Below are 20,311 nucleotides of genomic sequence, written 5' to 3'. Positions count from 1 at the left end.
TTGAAGCTGATGTGAATTAATCCAAATTGAAAAATCATGGTAGATTGTTTTTGGACTATTTCAGAACTGTTTCCTGTTTTTCTGATTTGAAAGGAGTAAATAAATTAAAATCCACCCTAAAACATGATATTCATTTTGTTTCAAATCATAATAAAATATTTTAAAAACATTAAAAACACTAAAATAAGTTAAATACTATAATGAAGTGACAATTGGTTTATCTTATCAAACGTGGCGAAAGGGGCATTGCATGTAGCCTACAACAAGTGTTGCCAAACTTGCCATATGCGTTTCTAAATCACTGTCTCCACCTGCTGGAGAGTTGCATACTTGTCTAGGCCAACCTTATATCAGTCAAGAACAGAAGGATGTGAAAAATATGTGTAAACACAAGATTGTAAATGTACTATTGTCTCCTACACTGATTTAAATGTTCCCCTCCACTATTTGGCTGCAGTAGCCTACTGAATAGAAATTGAAAATATTTTATAAATCAGTTTGTGCATTCACAATAATGTTATTTATTGTAAATCCATCAATAAATAAATAAATAAATAAAGATACTCTTTGTCTGTTTTAAACTTGACTTACACTTAACTTTCCAATGTTTAATATTTTCATTATAACATAATTAACAATATTATAAAAAATTATGTTTTTTTATTACTGCTTTACTGCTTTCTTTTCTTTTTTCATTACTACTCTTACCTGTAAAGAAAATATCATATTTTTATATATCATATTTGCCTTAAAAAAAAATGATGTGTTATTGACAAAAACATATTATGTGTACTGTAAATTGAAATGTGATTTAAAAAGAAATCTTTAGGAAACCCATTTTCTTTTGCAGTCAGTCAGGTTAAGCAGTTTATCAGGAAAGTCAAGTTTCCAGAGTTACTGTATATAGAAAGAGGAGAGTCAAACTGAGAAAGAAACAAAAACAGACCAAAGATAAGTAAATGTGTTCAATGCAGTCAAGCAAGATTGGCAGTTTTTAAGGACTCTTGGTTTTATGTATGATCATTTTGCAAAAGCAAAAAGCATGACATTACTTCAACACTTCAACCACCATGTAATCTTATTTTTATCAGTAAATTACATTTTTATCAGTTTTTATCAGAAAAAACCTAAAGAATTTAGAAAGATAGAATCTATGCTTATATAAGCAGAATGTACAGTATTTAGTATTTCTTCCGACAAGGAAATACAATGGTTTTGACCACCATAAATCCGAATATTGACGTTTTACGTTAAACTACTTTTAAAAAGTACGTTATATGTTAATCGTGTAAATTCATGTTTTATTATAAGTTTACATTTATTAACATTTTATTTAAAACCTTTTTTTTTGGTTTTACATCACATGACATGTATTAAACTGAATTGCGGCTACCTCTTTGGATAATCATGCATATTCATAAGGACATTCATCCAATGAAACTTGAGTATGCTAATTCTGCAGTACCGGTGTGAAGCCTCGAGGTGAGGAGAAGTCCAGTCACAAGTTAAACTGTTACGGACTGCGCCAGTCTTAATTTATTTTACTTAAAAAGTATACATTACACAAGCGTATTTATTGAACTCGGATAACCTTCTTAGTCTAATAACGTCTAATTATAATGCTTATATTTGTTCGCTTCATATGTTAAACGTGTTTACCAAGGTGGACAGCTACGAAACAGGGTAAGACCCTCAGCATGAGGGTGAATGACAGATGAAGTGAATGAATGTTATATGATAAGAGAGGAGATGGAGATAGATTCAGTGAGAGTCGAGTCCAGTCTGTGGATCGACAATAAGCGTTATAAGGCTTTTCTGAGCGGATGGTATTTCAGCTGGACTGAGATCGACAAGAGGAACCGCGAGAAGAAAACAGGTAACGTTATGACATAATCATAATGCCTCGCGACGCACCCGTGAAGCTTACTAAATAGACAGGTCACCAGTGTGAAGACGCACCTTAACTATTCTGTGTTAAAATCGGATGGAAATTAGTGGATAACATTTACAGTTAGTGTTTTTATAAGGTACTGTAGGTGTGCCAAGGGTGTGTGAAGATAATACTTTACATGACGCATTATAGTATAGTCTTATAGTAAAGTTGAAGTACTGGATTAATATTGACACATTTGTATGCATGCCTAGCCTATAAGTAATTTATTTACAGCCATTCATAGTTAGTAATCCCAGTAACCAGGTTTTAATGATACAGTGATGTGACATTACTAGGTGAATGAGATTTTATCAAGTCGAACATGAATACATTATCAACCTTTTTATCAGATTAGGTTGGATTATAGTTTAGGACTAGGTTAGGGTATTGCATAACACTTATCAACCCATTATTCACTCTTAAAAAATAAATGCTCCTAAAAGGTTTTTCAAACTATTAAAAGTTAGGAAGTACCTATTCATTTTAGAACAGCTGATTAAAAGGTTCTTTAGGGAACACAAATGGTTCCCTACAGTATGTCTTTGGTGTGAAAAACCCTTTATGGCGGTGGTTCTCAAACTTTTTTGGCAGGCGTCCCCCCTTGTGTACGGTGCATCCCTTCATGGCCCCCCAAAGAAAATGTATGATCTAAAACATTCCATAACTTATAATATGAATTAAACAAAACATATTAAATTATAAAATGTATTGCTGTTGGTTAGTAGCTATATTTTTCTGGTGTTTTATTACAGACAATGTATGATAAATTAATGTATTTTATAAAATGTCATAAAACTGGGGCCCCCGGGGGCCACGTGCCCCAGTTTGAGAACCACTGCTTTATGGGACCTTAGTTTTTCCTTCTGATTTCAGGGGTAAGTTATAACTGGTTATTGGAAGGGATTAGGTCAGGCTTTTTTGACAGAATATTGTTTTGGGACAAACAAAAGATGCTGATCCAGAAACACATCTTGGTAAAATCACGGCAACCACTATTACCATTAGTTAAATTTACATAAACTCTGGCAAAGATACAATAAACAAAAATCAAAAGCCAATGTGACACTTGTAAAGTATCTGCTGCCATATGCAAATATGTGTTTACTATGTTTCTAAAGCAATATTGCCATTACATAATCCACAAATAAATTAAATAAGGGTCTTTCGTATTGAGAATTGACATTTGCGCATTTGCTAGATGTTTTTTTCTAAAGCAGTATTGCCATTTTATACCATTGGAGCTACAGGAATGCAATTTGCTCTTGGCTGTGTTCTAATATCTAAAAACAAGTTAAACAGCACCATCCAGGCCTAACAATAAACACAAAACACATTACACTCAAAACATAAAACGCCTGAGTAGGAAAGGCGGAATGTTTCTTGAGAAACGGCTTTATCATTTTGCAAGAAACAAACTTTTTAACTGGAACAAAATTGACCCTTCCTTGTAAAATGTGTTCAATAATTCTGTCACAATAACCTTGATATCTTTAATATTGATTAAGGCCATGTCAACAATTAAAATCAATGTGAAATCAACTTAAAGAAAAACTTAAATACTCAAAGACATTCAAAGACGATTTTTTTGCACACAATTAAATTGCATTTACACATAAACAACACTTTATAGGTACTTTATCATTACTACTGATTTTAGTTTAGTTCTTTTAGCTATTTAGTTTAAAAAGTTTAGTGTCTTTTAGTTGTGTGCAGTGGCAGCCGGTGACTTCACTTTGGAGGGCGCAAATTCAAAATATGTGTTCAGAGTGTCGTGTGGTGCTCGTTATTTCAAAATATGTGTTTGTTGCGTCAGAGCGTCTCTTTTATCATAAACTTTTATCATAGCATCTGCAGCAAGCTCGTATTTTGACATCATGTGTAATGCACATAAGTTATTTGACTGTACAGTACAAATATTTTGAAATGATGGGCCACACACATGACGGGCTACATACATGTTGTGACGAGCTCTGCGTTGTGCGCCCTTTAAAAAAAAGAAGTCACCGGACGCCACTGGTTGTGTGTGGTGATGTCACATGTCTGCCTGTTTTTAGTTTCAGTGCCCATGTCAGAGGTGATCGCGGTAAAAGAGGGTCGGGTCGAGATCCAACCCCAGAAGAAATTGGAGGACACTGACCTTGATTTTACTTGTAAGTTTTAGAAAGTGAGATCTGTCTTGCATAGAGATCAAATACCACCAGGATAGACTAAACCACATATTTTCTTTTCTAATCACATAAGTATTTTATGTGAAGCGCAACCGCAGATGCAACACACGGGGGACGTTGTGGAGCCTGGGCAGGACCCAGTTCTGCTGTCCTAGCCGAGATGTTCGGGATCAGTGGATCACTCAAGTCAGAACGGCACTGAAAACTCACAGTACGTAAAGCTGCAAATATTTATTCATCTAGACTCATTATTCTCTAATGACTCATTAACATCTCCCCCTCCATCTGCTTCCCTTTATTAGGTCCTTCGCGTCCACACAGGTTGTTGGTGTTCATTAATCCGTTCGGAGGAAAGAAGAGGGGAAAACAGATCTACCACTCTCTGGTGGCTCCTCTGTTTGAGCTGGCTGGCATCAGCTCTCATATCGTGGGTGAGATACTGAGACGCTTCCAGTACTGTTCAATAACCAAGCGGTTATCAAGTGTCCTTCTGCTTGGTCTCTGATACGTTGTACATGTCAAGTAGCACGGTTCTCAAGTAACATCAGATGTTTATCAGGACTAGGGACGAGAGCTAAATTAAAGGAAAACACCACTGTATTTCAATTTTTTTCTATGTTCACCTCAACTTAGACTAATTAATACATATCTATCTTTTTCAATGCGTGGACTTAATCGTTGTACAGCGCATCGTGAATGTGTTAGCATTTAGCCTAGCCCCATTCATTTCTTAGGATCCAAACAGGTATACATTTAGAAGCCACCAAACACTTCCATGTTTTCCCTATTTAAAGACTGTTACATGAGTAGTTACATGAGTAAGTATGGTGGCACAAAATAAATACATGGAAGTGTTTGGTGGTAGTTTAAAAACAGCAGATAGTCATGACCGATATATTCTGTCCATCAAAAGAAAACAGGAAAATGCAATGAATTTGAGCTCTCTGTTTAGAAAATGTAAAGAAACATTACTTGTTTAAAGGTATTGCGGAGGATTTTCTTTTTCCAGGTGGATCATCAAGACTATTGGTCCTCCTAGTTGTCAATCAGGAGTGTTGCGCAATTGCATTTTTAAAAAAAGTGGAGAAGGCGGTTCTTTTCTAAAATTCGAGAAAATCCTTCACTACACCTTTAAAGGTTCTCTAAGCGAATTCACGCGTTTTAGACCATAAAACATTTTTTGTTACATACAGCACACATCTCCTCACTATCTGCTTGCTACCTGACCGCTGATCAAACTGTAAAAAAACGCGATCTCTGTAGACAGCCCAGGCTCTACAAACTTCAATATACACACAGTGGCCAAACCTGCACCACGAAACAAAACAAAGTTTTACAGCCAATAAACGGCAAGAAGGATTTGGGGGTGGGGGTTGGTCGCGTTCACGAAAGCACGGAAGGGAGGGGGAGGGGAGGAGTTAGCTACGCTCCGTTTGTTTGAAAACAGTTCAAATATCAACAACAAGTGACGTTGAACATATTCGCTTAGAGAGCCTTTAATGTTCAATTTTTATGGTCATTATATGAATGAAAACCATTCAGAAAATGTAATCTATAGAATTTAGTTAATGGAATTTAATAAAACTATCGGTATCGGCAGATATTAGTCTGAATAATCGGTATTGGTGGAAAACATTTTATAATTTTTTTTTAAATAGGATCTGTGTATATGACCCATTTATAAAATATAGAGGGTTTCTTTTCAGTGACTGAACGAGCAAATCAGGCCCGGGACTACATTTTGAAGAAAGATTTAACCGGGTTTGATGGGTAAGTTGTCCTTCCGTCATTTCTTATAAGAAATGTGCAGCAACAATAGTATCATTGTCACAAATTGTGTCACATGAGATCTGTTTTTTGTTCAAGCAGAAGTGCTTTGTGTGCTAACTGTAGAAATGTGACATGTTTCGATCTGTTAATGATACCCTACGTTCATTCTTTCTGTAGTGTGATTTGTGTGGGAGGAGACGGTATGTTCAGCGAGCTGCTGCACGGCGTGATTGGACGAACCCAGCAGGAGGCGGGAGTTTCAGAACACGACCCTACTGTAATGCTACAACCATGTGACCTCCACATTGGCATCATTCCAGCAGGTGAATATTTGTATAGCGCTGTGACTGACAGGTGTGCAGAAAAGGCGGCGTCTGTGGTCTGTTTATAGCCATTTAGATGAACGGCGAGATAGTGAGAGAGGAGTGCTAGTTTATCTTCCTGTGTTTACTCTTCTCCACAGGCTCAACAGATTGTGTGTGTTTCGCTACAGTGGGTGTAAATGACCCTGTTACATCAGCACTTCACATCATCATTGGTAATTTTTACTAAGTGAGAATTCTCCTTACTAAATGTCCAATTCAATACATTTATATATAATAAATGTGTTTCATTTTTTTATATTCAGGCGATTCTCAGCCTCTCGATGTATGTTCAGTCCATCATCATTCAACACATATAAGGTATTCTGTCTCTATGGTGGGCTATGGATTTTATGGAGATGTTTTAGCAGAGAGTGAGAGACACCGCTGGATGGGTCCTCTCAGATATGATTACTCAGGTAGTCTGCACTTTACATGCACATCTGTAATTGTAACTTCAATTATTTTTTACCTGCACCTCATGATGCATTAATTGTTATAACACAGAAATCGAAAATTAATAGTTAGTTACATCTTCAATCTTCCCTTGAAGCTCAGAGACGCTGTCAATCACAAAAGTCAATCATAACAACACGCCCCATTTCTAATTAAATGATTAGCTAAAATGAAACTAATCACAAAAATGAACAATGAAATCCAGATCTCATAATCTAATCATGCTTTGATTTCAAATTAATTAGAATCATTGACATGACCTTAATCAGTCAATATTAGAGATGTCAAGGTTATATTTTCACAGAATGCTCTTTACATTATGTAGGATGATTTTATGTAGAAAACGGTTAATCACTAAAATACTTTTCAGACTAGGCCACATATAGTCTAGATCAGTGGATCTCAACCTTTTTGACTTTAAGTCCAAATTTCTAAAACAATAGATATTTATATTAGGATATAGAAAATTTTGTTTGGCAATACTATATTGACCCTCAAAATTAGGGATGCACCGATACCGATACTGGTATTGGGTATCGGCCTCGATACCACATTTTCTAAAGTACTCGTTAAAAGTCCCCCGATACCAGGGATCGATACCACGGTCTGAGAAATGTCTATGTTTGAGCAGCGTGTAAGAGGTTAATGCCTCTTGTGTTGTCCTAAGAGGCAGAGTTTACAACAAACTGGAAAACTAGTCCCTTGTTTTTTTTTGTTAAATTATATGACTAAAGCTGTTACCTGTAAATTTAAATCATGTTTTCTATTAAGTACTCGATATCGGTATCGGTAAGTACTGAAATGCAAGTACTCGTACTCTTACTCGTATTCTAAAAAAGTGGTATCGGTGCATCCCTACTCAAAATAATGCAATTTTAATATTTTAAAATAGAAATGATACAAGATGCATGGCAGTTGTTTCATTTGAAGTTTACACATCCTGACCACTAAATAGCATTCTTCTTATGTCGGAACGGAAACAGTTTCAGGAAGTACTAGCATGGGGGGGCACCACAATTTTTTTGCTAAGGTTTGCATATGGGGGTGTTTTCTATGACAGCTTTCTAAAAATGATATCCTATTATACTCATTATATTATAATCAAATAGGAAATGTCGTAATATTCTGCATCGCTTTATAATATCCCAACGTATTTCAGCACACACCCTGTATTGATTCTTGCCTATACACAGTACTATTCTAGCCCATTCTTATGGAGATGAGGATAAATAGCACGAAGTGTAAAAACTCATGCAATTTATACACCAAATTCCAATTTGCATGCATATCAGTGGCGGCTCGTAACTCCTCATCCGAGGGGTGCAAATCCAAAATATGTGTCCTGCGTGTCGAGAGATCCTGTGTGCATCACGTGTTTTGTCAAAATAAGTGCCTGCTGCACACGCGTCAAAACCGTTTATGATAAAAGAGACGCTCATGTTCACAAAAAACACGCAAGACACTTACTTCCTTAATATTCAACTCTTGATTACGCATGAGATTATGCGAGTATCTGGCAAACGCGAGCGTCTCTTTTATCATAAACCCTTTAGACGTGTCTGCAGCAGGCACTTATTTTGGCACGACACATGATGCACACACAATCTCTCAAAGCGCAGAACACATATTTTGAAAAAAAACACACACACATGATGGGCTACATACATGTTGTGCCGGACTTCACATCGAGCGCCCTCAAAAAAAGAAGTCACCAGCTGCCACTGATGCATATGATATGCCAGTCCTTCCCATTCACTTAATACGGCGCACGTTCACAGGTAAGAACAATTTTTTGTTACCGTACATAAAATGATATCCTAACCCAAACCCAATTCTATCCCCAACTCCAAGCGACCTATGGTTTAAAAATGTGCAAAAACATGGTTATATATTAAATAACACCCTAAAGCAAATCTAACCCCAAACCCAAGCAGAATAGTTAAAAAACAGAAACATTTTGAGAAACCAATACATCAAAAGACAAAATATCGGGAAGGACTGGGGTATCACATGCACGCAAAAGTGGAATTTGGGGGATAAATTGCATGAGTTTTCACACTCTGTGCTATTTATAGGCATCTTATGAGACTGGGTAGCCTATTCCGCACTAACAATTTTCACCCAATAAAATATTCTAGAGATTGCCATAATGATTTTAAGTAATTTTTAAGGCCCCGTGTGGCTCCCCTGGTTGAGAAACATTGGTCTAGATGGAACATGAAGACATCAGCAGTGTGTACATTCTTTTATTATACGTAGTACTTGAATTGGAAAGCACTTTGTGTTTCAACTTTCAATGTCTGTTTGTTTTGCTTGTAGGTTGTTTAATGTACCTGTGCAACAGGAACTATCCAGGACTAGTGCAATATCTCCCTGCTGATTCGCATATCTCCAGTCCACGGGACAACACTCGCTGCCTCGCAGGGTAAAGATCAACCTTTATCTTTATATACCATAAAACATAGATGTTTCACTTAAGATGTTACATAGATGTTTATATATAAAGTACAACATTTGCTTTTAATGCCCCCTCAGGTTAAGTAAACCATCAAAATTGGAGGTGATACAAAATGGACAAAGCACTATGGGGCGGTTTCCCGGACAGGGTTTAGATTAAAGGTGCTCTAAGCGAATTCACACGTTTTAGGCCATAAACATTTTTTTTGTTTCATACAGTAAACATCTCCTCACTATCTGCCTGTCCCCTGAACACTCTGTAAAAAAACGCTGTCTCTGTAGACAGCCCAGGCTCCACAAACTGCACCAAAAACAAAGTGGCCAAACCTACCACCACGAAACATAACAAAGTGTTCCAGCCAATAAACGACAAGAAGGATTTGGTAGTGGGGGTTGGGCGCGTTCATAACTCTTTTAGAAAGCACGGAAGGGAGGGGGAGGAGTTAGCTATGCTCCGTTTTGTTTGACAACACTTCGAACGTCAACAAGAAGTGACGTCACACAGGGGCTGTTTACACTTGGTATTAAGATGTGTTTTCATCGATCGGATCACAAGTGGACGAGAGAGACACATTACGTTTACACCTGGTATTTAAATCCGTCTCTTTTGTCCACTTTCGACCGCATCTGTCCTGAATACTGTAAGGGGGGTGGTCTGTGAGACCGTGGGCGAGTCTCTCTGCTGTCATTCAAACCCGAGCGGGAGTAATTATGATTTTATATGGACGCAAACTAATATTATGTTGGAGTCCACTGCTTGTTTAGCAAGTAAACATGCTGCACAGAGTTTTGTACGTGTGTATGTAAGAGCTTTCTTTGAATTTTCAGCGCAATTGATGAAATAGGATCGCGCAACTTTCATATGCTTTCAAAACGAAACTACAGAGATCCTCCGCTTTAGTTTGATCAATGAAAGGCTAAAATAGCGCTGTTCACCGTATGTTCACGCCAGAATTCAGAAAAGACGTAAAACTTGTGTTTAATACCTCAGATTAGATTAATGGGCGGAGAGAAGGCGGTCGCGTGTGGCCGTTCGAACACATTCAACCACATTGCGTTCCGCAACTCCAAAGCGATCCGATCGAAAGTGGTTTCGACTACCTCTGGATGTGGTTGAAAGTGGTCGAAAGTGGACGAGCTCAAAACGTTTTGAACACCGTTTACACCTGGCATTAAAGTCGTCCACTTGTGATCCGATCGACGAAAACGCATGTTAATGCCAAGTGTAAACAGCCTCACAGATTCGCTTAGAGTGCCTTTAATCCAGGACTAGGCCTTACTGTGCATTCAGACCGCCACCGGCGAGAGCGTCAATAAAAGCTCTGGCTGCCCTGACAACGACGCTAAAGAAAAGTTGTAGTGGACGCTCTGACGCTCGAATGCATTCTCTGAACTCCTCTCAGGTGGAGGTTTACGCCTTCCGATTGGTTGCCAGTGAACATTTCCGCCTTCCGATTGGTTGCCGCTGAACCGCGTCATATCTCATTACCATAAAGTTGAGCTGATTTCAACTCTCCTCGACCCTCACGCTTTACATGACGCGCCGCACCGCTGCTCGCCGGAGCTCGCCGCCGGCTCTCATTGAAAATGAATGACTTCCGGCCACTTTGACGCTCTAGCCGGTGGAGGTCTGAATGCACAGTTAGTTATATTAGGACATTTATTTAATTTTTACAAACATACCTTACATAAAACATTACTAATGTGCATCCTGAGACAAAACAACGGCTCTGACATATTTTAGTGTTAGTTAAGACAGCTCAAACATCCATTTTAGTCTTATACTGGACTAAAGCCCTTTCCGGGAAACCGCCCTTATGCTGGATTCACACCAAACGTGGTTGAGGTGTCAAAAACGTGCTATTTTCACACGTAGTTAGACGCTTGGACATTTTGTGTTAGTTTTAGTCATTTCTAGACATTCAGACTTGCTTCCTGTAATCACGTGACTACTAGAGCAAGCTCCTGATTGGTTAACACAGCACAATTTTCCGACAGAGTTCATATTTTTTAACTTGCGCGTTTCCCGCAGCAACTCTCAATTCGTGTTTGAGCGAACTAGATGCGCGAATGAGGCGGATTTGTGTCTACCGCGCAGCGATAAATGGCTCATTTGCGCCTGAGACCACCAGACGCACGTAAGCGCGTCTTTACATTGACTTAACATTAAAATCATTAGCGCTTGACACCTCTACCGCGGCTGGTGTAAACGCAGCATTACACATCTTTAGTGGGCACAATAATTTGGCAATTGGCAAACCAAAGCATATTAGGGATTTAAATTTTAATGCAACTAAAGTTGTCAATTGTTCAAGTATGCACAAGTATGTATGGTATACACACAGCTGTTTTCATATTTATTTAAAATGCTTTTAACTTTAGCAACATAGCAAATCCAAAATAGTTTCTGTAGCTCAACTGGTTAAGCAAGGTGCCATAAACACCAAGATCATGGGTTTCCTTACCAGGTTTATTAAGACAAGCAAGTAATGCAGTGCATTATATAAAGTAGTAGTAGTAGTAGCAGCAGCAGCATTGAGTTCTTAATGTGATCATGGCCTTATCTTCTAGGTTTAATACATAGCAGTTTCCTCATAAATATATCACAAGTTGCTTGTTAAATTTATTTTACATTTTTATGTGTATATGTATGTATGTACAGGTGCAGAGTGTGTTCAGAGAGCAAAGAGAGGCTGTTCCCCCACTTTGATAGCTCCAGTTCCCTCTACAGCACAAATCTCAGTCAGCACAGCAGTGAGTTAGAGGGTAAGACCAGACTCATCTACAGCGGGCATCTGTTGCTTGACAATGCTGTCTGTGTAACGGTTGAGTCATCTCAGTAGAGACCCTGTTACTGGGATCACACTCGGCTGTTTTTCCCTTGGCTTTACTTCATGTGACTGTTGTCATGTTTGTACCAAAGCATTTGCATTGGTAGGTCTCTAAAGCAATAACGCACTTGTGATTTTAGTAAGAGACAATGCAAAATACTGACATTTCATCTGATCTTAAGAAACTGAAATAGGAAACAAGGTAATAGAGAGATAATAGTGAGGAAGAATTATTGGTGAAAATTCATTATTTGTGATTCTCACTGAAATCATCTTAGATAATGCAAAGTAAGTAAGTTTTTAGTAAGGTCATGTCAAAGATTGAAATCAGTGTGAAGTCAAACTTTGATGCTCCTAATCATAATTAGATCACAAAACTTTAGGCTGGATTTCACAGACAGGGTCACAGTATAATATCATCTTAACCTTCACCATTTCTCATCATCTTAGGTGAATGGGTCACTATTGAAGGCAGGTTCAAGTGTGTCTATCTCACCTGTATGTCAAGCTCATGCCCGCGGAGCCCGACGGGTCTCTCGCCCTCCGCTCACCTGGCCGATGGGACGGCGGATCTCATCCTGGTGCGACAAACGAACCCCCTGGGCTTCCTCACATACCTGCACCGGCACACAAACACACAAGATCAGGTAAATCCACGTGACATTCCCGTAATTCCCTACTGAAAAATACAGCTAAGACCAGCATAAGCTGGTAGCTTAGTAGTTTAAGGTGGTTTACGCTGGTCCTCCCAGCCTGACAAAGCTGGTCATGCTGGTGGGCCAGCTAAGTCCAGCTAGACCAGCTTAAAACGTGACCAAAACACAGCTAGACCAGCTTGCTACACCAGCAAAACCAGCTTCCTACACCAGCAAAACCAGCTAAAACCAAGCTGGAGACCAGCTAAAACCAGCTTATCCTGGTCTTAGCTGGATTTTTCAGTAGGGTTGTTCTTTGTGCTTTTGGAATAAACCCACAACTGACTGCTGAATCCATCATTTTAGTTTGACCTTCCCTTCGTCGAGGTACATCGCGTCAAGGCGGTTCGGTTTTCTCTACCACCTGGAGAAGAAGAAGAAGAAGAGGAGGAGGAGGAAGAGGTAGAGGAAGAGAGAGAAATACAGACCTCAGCTGAGAACGTATTGGATGATCCCAACAAACTTGTGAACTCTCAGAACAAAAGTACCTCTCAGCAGTGTCTCACGGGCCAGGAGAGAGGAGTTGTGAAAACCGGCAGGAAAAAGAAGAGAGGTTTTGTGTGTGGACCCTGCTGCACTAAACCTCCTTCAGTATCTGTGTGGAACTGTGATGGAGAAATTCTACCTCACACCAAAATTTTATGCAGGTAAGGGGACCTATTAGAAAATCATCTTAGAGTAAGTCAAGTACATCCTTGTGCCCTTGGTTGAGATTTTGCATACAGTTCTTATTTTGGTGCATGTATCAATAGAGCTGAAGAGTTCAAATGCAAAACCCTTTAACTCTACGTTCACACCACCACCAGTAAAAACGTCAAAGTGGCCGGAAGTTGTTTTTTTTATATGTGAGGTGGCGGCGAGCACCAGCTCGACGCGTCTTGATGGCGTGAGTGTCAGTCGGTTGAAATCGCTCAACTTGCAACCAGTCGCTCAACTTGCTGACGGCAACCAGTCAGAAGGCCAAAAATCAATAGAAGTCTTCCGCAGTTTTATCAGGCTCTTATGTTTAGGTTCAGGCATTTTATTTGAAAAGCAATGCTAAGGTTATTAGTCAGTTATTTTTACAAATTTCACTTAAGTTATATCATTGGTTTTTAACTAATTCAATTTTCTTAGCACTTTGCGGATTCTGCCAAAAAAAAACGGTATTTCTGAAAGGCCTGAAGTTGGGATTAAGTAGACTGAAGGGAAAGTATTTGATCAACGTAAATTTTGAGCTTCGAGGGAAGATTGCAGATATAACTAGCTATTCATTTTCGATTGCTGTGTTATTTCACACCGAAAAATGAGCCAGTCAAATGAGACGTTTAAGGGGCATGGTTGAACTGGGCAAAAAGTCCTGCTCCAAACTGACGTTTTTGCATAACATGTCAGCGCCCATCGTCTGACATTTACGTTCAGTTCATTACAATTGAAGGAAGTAGCGTCACATCGTGTCGCATACAGATCTGAGCTCTTCAGTTATTTCCAATTAGCTTTTAAGAAACAACACAAAATAATAGAGCAAGCTATTTGTCTGTCTTGCACGATGCAAGATTCACATGCATTGACAGGCTCACAACTCTTTACTAAATCCAGATCCAGTGTCTGGACAGTAGTTTATAGCTAAGTTTTGTAGTATAAATTCTGTTTTATTAACATTTAGATGCAAATTTGACACCCATAGTTGGGTCTCCATGTAAATTAGATTTTAAAATGATCCATTGCTTTATTTTGTGTGCATAGAAACAATGACTGTTGGAGTCATAGTGTTCCTTTATGGTTTATATGTAAGCCTATATTGTAAAACAGGCCTAATGGCTTGCTTGTGTAAAGAAATAAGAGATCACTAATCTAGCTCTGTGTTTTATACTGTGTTTACGCTAGCGAGCCCAAATTTAAGCCACAGGATTACATTTACATGTAAATTTGCATTGGGCAGATGCTGCTTTACAAGATATACATTTTATCATTATGTGTGTTCCCTGGAATCAAACCGACAACCTTTTGCGGTGCTAACCCAATGTTTTACCACTCAGCTATTGAAACACTTTAATATTGCCCTTTAACAAGGTATTCGAACCAAAATAACTTCTCTGCACTATAAGTGAATTGTAGTTAAAGATAAAGATTTACATAAAGTAGATAAAGATTTTTTTAAGGGAATCCCGTGTGTTACGCCAGCACTCTTTATCAGAAGGAAATCTCACTTTTATTTAATTGTATGCATTTAACATCCGGCTCTGATGATGTAAGCAAATCATATTTATCTATATCAAGTGAGAGTTCAGAGTTTCAGATTCAGAACTTTGCATCGTGTCATTTGAATGTTTTCAGATGTACATTAATAACACTTCTACTTTTTTCCACACTGTAGAGTTCATGGCCAGCTTGTGCGTCTCTTTGCCAGGGGCATTGAAGAATCAGCAGGTGCTTAACAATGGCGTGAAGAATACAGGAGCTACTGTTCAAAGAGAGACGTGTTCAACACAACGAATGATCTCACGAATAGTGGTTTATAAAAGAAAACAAATGTTAATACTATATGTGGCAGTGTGATGGGTAAGATATTGTACATGTAAATGCAATAATGTCATGCAAGCTTATTTGCCAGAAGGTTATTTCAGCTGTTTGTATGTAAGTTTATAATTGTTCATTTCAATTATTTAATATTTTTGCAGGGCAAAAAGTAAATGTACTGTATGCAATGTTTTAGTGCAATATGGCGTACTAACTCTTTCCCTTGCCACTGCTTGTTTAGGCCCCGTTTATGTCCATCCAGCGCAACTATTTTTTTTTTTTTAAGTTTTAAGAGACTGGATTGTGCTTTAAGCAGAGGAGCTACATTTTCTGGCAAAGGCTGTACATGTTTCAAACAGTATGATTGATGTATGGGACAGCTTTAAGGGAGGAGCCTCATTCCATTACCATTTTTAAAGATGTAGTGATCGACAGGAATGTGACCATACTGGGTGTCAAAGGGTTTCGAGCTCATTTTTGTGAATGTGGTAACCCCATGCATGCATGACTGTGTAGTGTGTATTAGATAAGTGTCATAAATATATAAACTATATATGTGGAACTGTCACCACTTGCTAATCTTTCAAAACATGTTATTAACCCCAACATACAGTACACTCTCAGAAAAAGTACAACATTTCTCACTGGCACGGTACCTTTTAAAAAGTCCTAGTATCATTTTGGTACAGATAGTGTATGTACCTTTGAACTACCAGTATGTACCTCTAATAATGCACCAATATGCACCTTTTAGGTGCAAAAGTGAAAAGGTGCCACCCCATTGACAGCTTTTGTACCTTTTTGTACCTTGTTTTCTGAGAGTGTAGAAATGTCCAAACAAAAATTATCCTTCAGCTGATGGCAGCTATGAAAGCCATATTTGAAAAAAGTTAGTATAATTTAAAGGAATGATAATAGCTAGAATGCACTGTATAATTTACATGAAGAATTATTCTGAGTAAATCTTTTCAGAAATATTAGAAGCATGTTACAGGGCTCTTCAGCATGACGTTTATCTTCTGATAAATTGATCTTCTTCTGCCTTTAGAGCAGACTTTTGTTCTTAGAAAACTACATGACAACCAAAGACAAATTATTGGAAGGGTTGCATTTGTTGATTATTATGGTGGAAATAAATTCAGAAAGTTTGTGAATTAAGTAATCTGGGAATATGATGTGACGTTTCACTTAAAAGTTTTTATGTTTTCTTATAGTTTCTGTTTAGACTTAAAGGAAACTCTGATCTCCGGGTCTGGTGCTAGCACTTTTAGCATAGCTTAGCACAATCCATTGAATCTGATTAGACCATTAGCATCACGCTAAAAAAATAACCAAAGAGTTTTGATATTTTTCCTATTTTAAACTTGACTCTTCTGTAGTTACATCGTGTACTAAGTTGAGATCTCAATTAAAAGTTGTGATTTTCTAGGCAGATATGTTTAGGAACTATACTCTCATTCTGGCGTATTAATCAAGGACTTTGCTGCCGTACCATGGCTGCAGGATGTGCAATGATGTTACGCAGCACCCAAAAATAATCCCCTTAGTAACTTTTAATAGTAGGGGAATATTTTTAAGCGTAATATCATTGCAACTCCTGCAGCCATGGTACGGCAGCAAAGTCCTTGATTAATACGCCAGAATGAGAGTATAGTCTCTAGCCATATCTGCCTAGAAAACCGCCACTTTTACATCTTAGTACACGATGTAACTACAGAAGAGTCAAGTTTTAAAAAGGAAAAATTTTGAAACTCTTTGGTTATTTTATAGCATGATGCTAATTGTCTAATCAGATTCAATGGATTATGCTAAGCTATGCTAAAAGTGGTACTGCCAGAGCCGGAGATCAGCTGAATGGATCCCAAAACGGTAAAAATCAAATGTTTAACGCTAGAAGAGCTAAAAAAAATAGCAGATTTTCAAAAAAAGTGGATTGTCCCTTTAAAGCAACACTATGTAGTTTCCATGTAAAAATGACTTACAGCTCCCCCATGAGGTTGAAAAGCGCAACAGTGCCTGGTATCAGACACTCTTTTGCAGGCAGGTGGAGGGGCTGGGCTCTGTTTCCTACCCTCCACCGCCACTTTCAGAGTGTGCTTGTAGCAGCTAGGAGGCTGCTCGGGTTGCAGCAACAGTACAATTTGTCCAGTTAAAAGTTGTTCTATCACTGAAATAATTTTAGAGACATTATTTAAATGTAAAAAAACTAAATAGTGTTGCTTTAACATAAAAATTGGTATTTTTTTTAAGTGTTTTTATGAGTTACATTATATATTATCTATAGGATCTGAAATCAGTTACCTTGGCTGTATGATCAAAAAAAAATGTCTGGGTTCTGGCATAAAATTAAAGACAGAAGTTGATAGTGGAGGCAGCAGTCATTGTCTGTTTTATGGCTGATTAAAACATTTATTAACTACAAGTCACGATAACCCTATAAGATTTAAATCTGCAAACTGGTTAATTAATAACCACCCATTGTGCCTCTATTGCAGAGAGCGTTACAGTCTGAAACTCAGCACTGTACGTAGCTTAAATCCTGCATGTAACATTATAGAGATGACAGGGTGTGTGCTTCGGTTAAACATATTTAAAGTATTCTCCCCTCACACGTGTATATTTATAAAAATAAAATGGTTTACATGCTTTCCACTAAACATTTGAAATGGATAAAACACTCAGCTAATCAATGTCACTTCTGAAGAAGGGGTGGGACAAATATCACAACAACCAACCCGCTCATCGTTCAACGAATGATAAACAAAGCAGACGTATCATAGCAACCAAAGCGCTCAGCTGAAAAAAGCTGGCAAGAGTCTACAGTCGGAGTCCGCCTGGTGTTTTAAGCGTTTAAACGCTTTGGTGTACACGGCCCTATCTTTGGGGAAAGAGAATCCTGTATTACAGTATTTGTGGTGGTTAAAGAAGTGAATCAAAAATTTGTATTTCTAAACAAGATAGGTATTTCTGCTAATAATATAATCTTTGGATTAGGGCTTCAGATATCCATAGTGAATGAAATAAATAAACTGTGAAATACAATAGTAGCTAGGTATTTATGTGGAAGCTAACAATTCTAATTACACTTGTTGAATGAGGTACTGTAATAGAGCCAGTAAGTTTAACTGAAGCGTGAATACAGTAAACCACATTAAGTACAATGATATGCTATAAAAGAATCATTCATGTGAAAAGAGGAAGTGAAATGCTTATTTCACAAGTTTACAGTAAAACAGAAAGCAAGCTACACTTCCTCTTCATTCACACAACAGTATTGAGAGCAGTACTGACTCAGCACCTTCATCTTAAATACTCACACTTGTTGCAGTATGTATAAAGACTTTAGGGGCGTGCACACCAAAGCTTTTACGCCAGCGTATGTCTTTATTGTTTCCAATGGAAGCGCAGCTTTTTTTTAAAAACAACTGATCAACAAAGCAGAACTATCACAGCAACCAAAGCGCTCAGCTGAAGAAAGTTGGCAGTCGGCTGAAATAAAGCTGTACACCGACTGTTTTCAGCCGCGTAAAGAAAGCTTTGATGTGCATTCCCCAAGTTTTTACGCCAGCGTTTGTTTTCAATGGAAGCGCAGCATTGTCAAAAACACCAGCAGCTGACTTTTTTCCGCGCTGAAAGACGGTACTCGGCACACTAAAGACTGTGATTGGACGGCCGTGTGAGAGCTGACATTGATGAGCTGAGCTTTTCATCCAAAGTTGAATATTTTTCAACTCTCAGCAAACTGTGTGGAAAAAACACCAAGTGCCGGCTTACAGTGTGGAAAAAAACTGCCAGCTGGTGGCTTTTTTGATCTTTCATTGGAAACAATTAACACAGTCTCACCCCATGTCGTCAATATTTGACGACACTTGACCATTCGTCAATATGTGACGCGGAGGGTATACCTTTCGCGTCATTTTTTGACGAACTGGGGACTTCAATACTATTACGTCCGTTGCATTCTCTTCTCCTATTTTCTTACCATTTTCGCGTCAATTTAGGGTTAGATTACGCAAAATTAAACAGTGTACGCGAAATTAAACAGTGTACGCGAAATTAAACAGTTGTCACCTGGCGTTGGGGTTAGAAACAGTTGTCACCTGGCGTTGGGGTTAGAGTTAGGTTTGGGTAGGGATGTCATTATGTAAATCTAACCCTAAACCGACGCGAAATTGGTAAGAAAATAGGAGAAGAGAATGCAACGGACGTAATAGTATTGAAGTCCCCAGTTCGTCAAAAAATGACGCGAAAGGTATACCCTCCGCGTCACATATTGACGAATGGTCAAGTGTCGTCAAATATTGACGACATGGGGTGAGACTTAAAAACATACACTCGCCATCGGCGTAAAAGCTTTGGTGTGCACGCTACCTAAGGGGTTGTGTACACCAAAAGGGGCTGGACACACCTAAACTTTTAAACGCGGCTGAAAACGCCTTGAGGATGCCGAATGCCAGCTGTTTTTCAGCTGAGTGCCAGCTTTCTTCAGCTGAGCGCTTTGGTAGCTGTGATACTTCAGCTGCGAGCCGGTTGGTTGCTGTGGTAATGTCCCGCCCCTCCTCCATTGTGATTGGGCGGCCGTGTGAGAACTGACATTGACACAACCCCAAACTTTTACGCCCGCGGCCGGCGCATGTTTTATCAATTATTTCCAATGGAAGCTCTGCGTTTTTCAAATAAGCCAGCAGCTAGCGGGTTTTTTCCATGCTGAAAACCGGCGCTCGGCGGTTTTTCCGCGCTCGGCGCTGAGCGTCGAGAGTTGAAAGAGATTCAAATTTGGGAGAAAAGCTCTGCTCGTCAATGTCAGTTCTCACACGGCCGCCCAATCACAGTGGAGGAGGGGCGGGACATTACCACAGCAACCAACCGGCTCGCAGCTGAAGTATCACAGCTACCAATGCGCTCAGCTGAAGAAAGCTGGCACTCAGCTGAAAAACAGCTGGCATTCGGCGTCCTCAAGGCGTTTTTAGCCGCGTTTAAAATTTTTGTTGTGTCCAGCCCCTTACCCTTTATGTGGCGCACCCTTTTTTGAGTGGGGGGTGGGGTAAAAAAGGTAATGTACACCTTCAAATTAATGACATCTAGAAGCCTAATTTTGGTCTTTTTTTTAAGAAGACATTTAAGGTTTTTACTGTAGTGT

At 38.8% G+C, this 20,311-nt stretch overlaps 1 protein-coding gene across 1 annotated transcript; it reads left to right on the top strand.

Moving 5' to 3' along the window:
• Positions 1 to 1,501: 1,501 nt before the first annotated feature.
• On the top strand, positions 1,502 to 16,458 carry LOC135775466 (ceramide kinase). The gene is made up of 13 exons (XM_065285679.2): positions 1,502 to 1,876; positions 3,988 to 4,083; positions 4,175 to 4,312; positions 4,404 to 4,532; positions 5,808 to 5,871; positions 6,049 to 6,194; positions 6,335 to 6,409; positions 6,500 to 6,652; positions 9,009 to 9,114; positions 11,809 to 11,912; positions 12,428 to 12,624; positions 12,979 to 13,319; positions 15,029 to 16,458. The coding sequence occupies exons 1-13, from the start codon at positions 1,708 to 1,710 to the stop codon at positions 15,087 to 15,089; spliced, it is 1,779 nt and encodes a 592-aa protein (XP_065141751.1). The 5' UTR covers positions 1,502 to 1,707; the 3' UTR covers positions 15,090 to 16,458.
• Positions 16,459 to 20,311: the final 3,853 nt, after the last annotated feature.

This window comes from Paramisgurnus dabryanus, chromosome 21 (assembly GCF_030506205.2).
Source record: "Paramisgurnus dabryanus chromosome 21, PD_genome_1.1, whole genome shotgun sequence".
NCBI classification, from domain to species: domain Eukaryota; kingdom Metazoa; phylum Chordata; class Actinopteri; order Cypriniformes; family Cobitidae; genus Paramisgurnus; species Paramisgurnus dabryanus.
Note: the sequence above shows the minus strand (reverse complement) of the source record. Positions and strands in the feature narration are given on the sequence as shown.